The sequence below is a fragment of the Microtus pennsylvanicus genome, chromosome 17, assembly GCF_037038515.1.
Source record: "Microtus pennsylvanicus isolate mMicPen1 chromosome 17, mMicPen1.hap1, whole genome shotgun sequence".
NCBI classification, from domain to species: domain Eukaryota; kingdom Metazoa; phylum Chordata; class Mammalia; order Rodentia; family Cricetidae; genus Microtus; species Microtus pennsylvanicus.
This window is the reverse complement of record NC_134595.1, coordinates 32,361,542-32,368,827: the sequence shown is the minus strand read 5'-3', so window position 1 is coordinate 32,368,827 and position 7,286 is coordinate 32,361,542. Positions and strand designations below refer to the sequence as shown.

Below are 7,286 nucleotides of genomic sequence, written 5' to 3'. Positions count from 1 at the left end.
AGCTGGTTCTGTCGTCGCTGGTCATATTTTCATTGGTGCATATTAGACACAGAGCGGTAATCTTCCTCAGCCAACGTTTTTGTTCTACCCAGAAGAGGACTTCGAGACAAGGCCAGCTTTTAGGTCCTGGGAATCCTCTAAAGAGCTATTCTGGGGTGAAGGTTGAGGAACTGGAGCCCGAGGATGGAGGATATGAGAACTTTTGGCCTTCGTCTTGGACATCTATGCTGTCTTGTCACTCGTTAAGAAATTGTGGGTGTTGAGCAGCCCTTGAAGTTAGTGAGCAGACTGAGTTCTGTAGCCCCAATTTCTAATATCTAGAGAAGGGGGAGGGTCCCTTCTTTTCCAAGTATATTAATTGATTTATTGCTGTGTGATGAAGTATAACCCACTTAATGGATTGAAAGAGTACCCACAAATATCTCAGCTTCCATGTGGGCAGGAATCTGGGTGGGACTTGCCTAGGTCCACTGCTCATGCTTTTAGAGGTTACAGCCAAGCTGTTGGCAAGGCTGCTTTCCTTTCTGGAGTATAAGGGCCTCTTCCCAGTGCATGGGATCGTTGTCAGGATTCAGTTCCTCTAGTTGCAGGACTGGTAACCCCAATTTTATCCTAAAGGGAGCATGCATGCCAGCTCTTGCCTTTCAGTGATGGCAGAGTATCTTTTCCTAATCTGTGAAGGGTCCCATGCAAATAATGTGACCCTGGAGGTCAAGTCCCATCACCTTTGCTAACAATGCAACCAGTTCGGGGGGGGGGAGTCCTAAAAACATTGCATCTAATATAACCCAGTCAAGATGGCATATCCTGTTCTCTTTGCTTTATTACGCTGGTTTAAATGGAGCCACAGGTGCTGCCCACATTGAAGGGAGAATTTCATAAAAGCCTATGAACTCCTGGGAGGTGATCTAAGGGAGTATCGCTAGGCTGAGTATTTATTTATCTCATCCATCCCGAAGGAGCTTGAGGAGACATGGAAGAAGCAGCCACTGAGCTGAATGAAGATGTGTTGGAGGAAGCAGAGCATCTTCTTGAACCTCTGGAGCCAGAGGATGATGGTAAGGAAGTCAATAACATCACCATGTCCCTGGTCCCTCTTGGCCACTCAACACCGCACCTCCACCATCTTTGTATCAGGTACATTCTTCCAAGTCACCAACCTCCTGAACATCATGGACAGTGAATCAGCAAAGACAGACACCACAGAGCCAGGCCTGGACATGCGCAAGACCCTGGCTTCAGTCATAATCACAGAGAAGGCTACCACTGATCCCTGTATGGTGATGAATGCTCTCATCCGCTGCCTGCAGGTGCCAGAGGTAAGGACACCCTCCCCTTCACATCTCTCCGTAGATCAGATGGCTTTAGATGCCTGGGAGCCCACCTACCCTTCAGCACACCTTTTTGACAACCGTGGACACAGTGTTAGGGGCCAATAAGCAGAGATGGTTGGCAAAAGAGGTACTCATTCCTCAGGGCCAGTTGGGGTTAGGGATTTCATGTTTGGGAGGCATCTCTGTGTCTGGTGTGGCTGGGAACACTTGTCTCTGGATTAGCTGGTGTTGTGGCCTGTTGAGGTTCCATGACAGAGGACCATAATCTGTGAGGCTGAAACACCAGAAATGGATTTCCTCTCAGTTCTGCATCCTAGAAGGTGTAGCCAAGGTGCTCTCAGATCAGGCTTCTGCTGAGGCTCTTCCTGGCTTGCTGACTGCTGTCTGACACTATCTTCATGGTTTTTCTTCTATGGAGAGCAAGGAGGGCGGGGAGTGAGGAGCACCAGTTTCTCCAAACAGACCCAGTCCATTTGGGTTAGGGCCCCATCTGTCTTGAGTCCTTGGCCAGGACAAAGGGCAGGGGGAGCCTGCCTCTTGGTCGCTCAAGCCTGACAGCATCTGGTATGTGAAGAACATTGTGTGTTGACTATATGACACCTGCCTGGCTGAATATTGACTGAGACAAGAGAAACAATTTGCAGGTCCTGGGGACAGCGAGTGTTAGATGAGTGGGTAGAACTGGGAAGGACTGGAGATGGAGGAGTGGGGGTCTGAGACATGATGGCTGGAGAGTGGGAGTCCCCTTTCCCTAGGTAGCCGGAAGAAGGGAGGAGAGACTGGGAAGGGAGGAGACTGGTGGTGCTGGGTGGAAGGCACCGCCCCTACCACCGCCCACCATGTTTTTTTCCCAGATTTCTACCCAGCGCAAGGTGAACGTCTACAACATCCTGCAAGAGATCATCCAGCAGGAAGGGGAGATGGAGGAGCGCTGCATACAAAGGCTGGTGGCCATCGCCTCCAAGCAGATGAGGGATATCACAGAGGTAGTGGGGCCTGCATTCTACGGGACCTTCCTTCCGCAGGCCCAGGAGCGGGACTGCGGCTAAGCCTGGCCCAGGCTGTCTCATGGGACTGAGGCAGACTGAGCCTAACGGAGCCAGGAGGGTGGTAGTGGTGTCTTTCTTGTCCCCTTGCAGGTGAAGGATTTCGAGACAGCGGAGGTGGCCAGTGAGACTCTGGTGGCTTTGTCCCGAAACCACTTCAGCTTGGTCATGTATGAACTGCAGCATCATCTCAAGCCCCTCAACCTCACTGATGAGTTCGTCATTGTCACCTTGGCCAAGCTGGCCAACGGCAATGGTAAGGATCTGAGATCTCTACCGGGCCTGTTTGGGGTTGGCCTAGGGCCCCTTCTTGCTCTCCGTTCCTCAGTTTATCTCTGTTTCTGGATCCGCCCCTTCTGTGTCTCTTTCTCCGTGACTCCGCTCTCTGTCTGGTTCTCACCTCAAGATTCCATTTCTGTGCCTCTCATTGGCTTTTGCCTTGTTCTCTCACTCTCTTCTCCTCCCTTCCCCTTTACGTCTACACACACACACACACTTCTCTGTCTTTCCACCTCTCTTTCTTCTCCATCTTTCCACCTATAAAAACACGCTGAGCTCTTGGCCCAGGTGCCAGGTCCCAGAGATGAGGAAACCACGTGTGGTTCCTGTATGACCAAGGAAGCCAGAAAACAAATGTTTATGAGATGACAGCTATGACGAGGACAGCCAAGTTGACCGGTTGAGACCAGCAGAGGGGAGGGCTCTTAGTAAGATGGCCATTGTCTAGCTGAGACTGAAAGATGGGAGAAAAGCCATGGAGAACATGATGGAAGAGAACTTGTGTGAACACCGTGTGCAAAGGACACGGGGCAGGAAGAACTTGAAGAATGAAGAGGGGCGGAGTGAGAATATGGGCATTAAGTGAGGGACACAGGCTGAATCAGTATCCCCAGGATGCTAGGCTTCACTGAAGACACAGTAAACTAGCAAAGCTTTCTACATTGCAGTTGCCAGGTGGAATTTGGGTTCCAGGGAGACAGCTATGACCACTGTGTAGACTGAAAAAAGATAGGAGATACCCAGTGTGGGAGAGGGCGGTCCTTGGGCTGGGTAGTGGACAGCTGTGAGTAGGCCCTGCTTGAGGGGACTTGCTGCTGCTCTGAACGGAGGCGTGACGGGATCGGGCAGTGAGGTGTGGAGAATCACTCCTGAGACTGGAAATACAGGGAGCGAGTTTGAGTGTTCAGAGGAAGGATCTGTTTTTTGTATTGTTTTGCTTTTTGGTGTTTCGAGACAGGGTTTCTCTGTAGCTTTGGAGCCTGTCCTAGAACTAGCTCTTGTAGACCAGGCTGGCCTCGAACTCACAGAGATCCGCCTGCCTCCACCTCCCAAGTGCTGGGATTAAAGGCATGCGCCACCACCTCCCAGCTCAAGGATCTGGTTTTGAGAGCAGTCAACAGAGAGGCCAGGAGAAAATAGGATTTCTGTGTGAAGAGGTCAGAGGTTAGGTCTGGCTGTGACCTTTCTATGGCCTTGACTTGCAGGTGGGTTTCAAAGCAATCACTCAGAGAATAAGAAGAACCCAGTCTGGGGAAGCCCTATTGTAGCGGTGTCTTAGGAGGCATCCCAAGAGCACCCCAGGGTGGAATCAGGGACCTGGGAGAAAGCAGTACTGATGCTCCTCAATTTACAATAGCACTACATTCGGATGGACCCATGGGAAAATGAAAACACACTTCGTTAAGATGCACTGAACCCATTTGATGCACCAACATCCTGGCTTAACCACACAGTGGACTGAGCTTAGTCTTTCTCTGTAGGGGTGGGCTGCTCAGGGCTGTGAAAGAGAGGTGTCCGCATCGTGTCAGTATAGCGAAAAGTCCAACCTCAGAGATGGAAACAGGGCCTCTACTGAGGACAGATAGCTTTGCATCAGTGAAGTCAAACCACTGAAACCAGAGCCACCTGTAGTCCAGAGGAGACCAAGGTACCACACGTCCAAAGCTTTAGAGGGAACAGTTGAAGAAGGGAGAAACACGGCCTGGCCTGCTGGGGATGGAAGCCTGGCTGGGAGCTGAGGAGTAAAGGAGGTTGCAACAGGGTGGCCTAGGACAGGAGGACCTAGGTCTATAGCTACTAACACTGAAAGACCTGGAAAGCGGGACCCAGCCAGGGAGACCAGTAGATCATTAGTTAATTATCTAAACATGATTTTAGTATAGAATCTGAGGAAGCGTGGAAGACTGCTCTATCTTGAGGGAAGGGGCCAGGTTTGGAGTGATGGGTCTAGACTCTGGGGTCCACCATGGGATTCTCTCCGTGTCTGTGAGTCCTGTCTGCTCTATTCCTCCATGGGTCCCCACAACATCTGCTATCATCCATCCAAGAATAGAGAAACTTGCTCTTCATAGTAGACATAGGCCCGTGAAACAGGCATGCTCCCTGGCTAGGGCTCTCCCTTTCTTTCTCTATCTACCTTCCTCTGTCCTGTGACTCTCTGTCTCCTCCTCTGTCCCTCCACTCTTCCCTGCTTCTCCTCTCATGCCTTTCCCCTTCTCTTGTTCTAAATTCATTCTCTTTAATCACGACTGCCCTCAGCCTATTTCCTGCCCTCTCAGCCATGGCAGGATTCCTGGTAGAGTGTAGAATCTACCGGAAGTAGGTGGCAGGCCATCCTCTGCCTTCTCCCCTCTCACCCTTTCCCTGTGACTTCTCAATGTCCTACAGTGTTTGAGTTCATGCCGTACATGGGCATCACCTTGGCTACCATATTCACCATGCTGAGACTTGCCAACGAGGCCAAGATGCGCCAGGTCATCTGTAGCGGTGCGTGTCCCCTTTGGGCCCATGGGTCAGAGGGAGAAAGGCGGTGAGGAATGGGAAGAGGCTTTGTTGAATGAGAGGTGTGTTGGTTCCGAACCCAGCAGTTGCTCAGCCTCCTACTTTAGTCAGAGTTTCTGTTGCTATGAGGAACACTGGCTAAAGGCCCTTTGGGGACAAAAGGGTTTATTTCGGCTTACAGCTTGCTGTCCATTGTGAAGGGAAGTCAGGGCAGGAGGGCAGAGGCAGAAACTGAAGTAGAGGCTGTAGAGGAAGACCACTTATTGGCTTATTTTCCATGAATTGTTCAGCCTGCTTTCTTATACAACTAAGGACCACCTGCCCCAGGGTAACAGTTCCGACAGTGGGCTGGGCTCTCCCATATCAGTTGTTAATCAAGAAAAAGACACCCCCCCCCCCCTGCCACCACCACGCTTGCTTATAGGCCAATCTGATGGAGGCATTTTATCAATTGAGGTACCCTCTTCCCAGATGACGCCAGTTTGTGTTAAGTTAATAAAAAACAAAAACAAAAACAAAAACAAAAGCTAACCAGGATAGTCTGTGGGATACCTTGCAGGCAAGTGGCTGAGGCATGTAGGTACACTTTAGAAGACCATGGTTATATCTGTGACTCTGCACTTCAGCCCTTCAGAGAAGAGTGAGGTGACAGATGGTTGTAGTGGGGAAACATGGCAGGGAGTACGTCCCCTGCTGGGCTTGACTCAGCAAGGTCTTTGGAGGCAGGCTATTTACCTCTGATCATCTGCCCTTGGGATTTGGTTATCTGACACTAGTTTGGGCCTCAACCCCCTGTTGCCTGAGAGAAGGTCTGTGTGTTTGCCACTGCTCTTATTGAAATCACCAGGTTGTGGCCCCATGCTGATTCTTCAGCCCCAAGAGGAAGGGCCTAGATATGCCTCTGTGTTCACATGGACGTACGGAGTCAGGAGGCTGTGTAGGGTAAACAGAGCAGAGAGGAGGGGGCTAAGTAACCCAAAGAGGTTCATAAGGAAGAAGTGACTCCAACTCCAACCCCTCTGGTCCTACCTACCTGTCCTGCTGCCGGCAGCCATGGAGACATTCTGTGAGACAGTGCAGTTTTACCTGAGGCATCTGGAGGACAGTCTGTACCCCGTGATGACCGAGGACCAGTTTGCTGTGAAGCTCTTCCCGATGTACCGATACTTCGTGACAGTGTGGCTGCGTCACCAGGACGTCGAGGTGAGACTTGCTATGCTCAGAGGTCCCTGCATTCCCTGGGTTGTGTTCCCCACAAGGTGCTGCAGGGCTTCTGGGTTCAGCTTCATTCCTGGACCACCAGAGACCCTGGAACTCCGGGGATGCTGGATGGAGTGAACCCCGGAGGATTGCTCTAAGGGCTGGACCGTCGCAACAACCCATAGAGAGCTTTCAGGTGGGGTCTTGAGACTTGAGGGTACTTGCTCCTTTCCAGGTAATCTTAGGATGTCATGTCTATGAACATCGTGTTCATACCAACTCTAAGAGGTAGGACTATTTACAAACAAGGGAAGTGAGGCACCAAAAGGTTTAGCACCTGCCCAAGAACAATTGGCTTATGAATGGGGCTCACATCTTGATAGTCTGGCCCCACTGGGGCTTTAAGGTGAGGCCTGGGCACTATATGATGCCAGAGAGTATTGAGTGGCTAAGATCCTGGCCTTGCTGCGCCTCGCTGACCTCACTTCTATGCAGGTGAAACTGGCAGTCATCAAGTCTCTGAAGCCCATGCTGAGCCTTCTCCTGCCCAATGATGACCTGCGGGAACAGGTGTACGATTACATCCCCCTGCTGCTGGCCGAGTTTCAGGGAAGCCTGGAGGCCCTCTTTATCACACAGGTGAGGGCCAGACTCAAGAACCTCTGATCCTCAAGAGTCCACAGGGTACCAGCAGACCTAATGTCCATGCTCTACATGACACTGGGGAACCTGAGACTATTGAAAATAATCTGTCATTTCAGGTGGAAGAATCTCAAAGGGTTCAGGAAGCCATGGGGGTGGGCATGGCTTTCCTTTAGATTTTTAGGGTTACTGTAACTAAGAACCTTGGGTCATTTAGCCCCTTAAGCAGTTATACCCAAAGAGACTTCCTTCCTTCCTTCCTTCCTTCCTTCCTTCCTTCCTT

At 50.9% G+C, this 7,286-nt stretch overlaps 1 protein-coding gene across 1 annotated transcript in view; it reads left to right on the top strand.

The window, feature by feature from the left end:
* Window positions 1-973: 973 nt before the first annotated feature.
* The window catches only part of Mroh2a (maestro heat like repeat family member 2A), a 37,956-nt gene continuing 31,643 nt past the window's right edge, over window positions 974-7,286 (top strand). Inside the window, exons 1-7 of the mRNA XM_075951719.1 lie at window positions 974-1,058; window positions 1,138-1,319; window positions 2,189-2,320; window positions 2,474-2,636; window positions 5,048-5,146; window positions 6,213-6,364; window positions 6,857-7,000. Of these exons, the coding sequence (XP_075807834.1) occupies window positions 974-1,058; window positions 1,138-1,319; window positions 2,189-2,320; window positions 2,474-2,636; window positions 5,048-5,146; window positions 6,213-6,364; window positions 6,857-7,000 (957 nt within the window). The remainder of the gene's footprint in view (window positions 1,059-1,137; window positions 1,320-2,188; window positions 2,321-2,473; window positions 2,637-5,047; window positions 5,147-6,212; window positions 6,365-6,856; window positions 7,001-7,286) is intronic.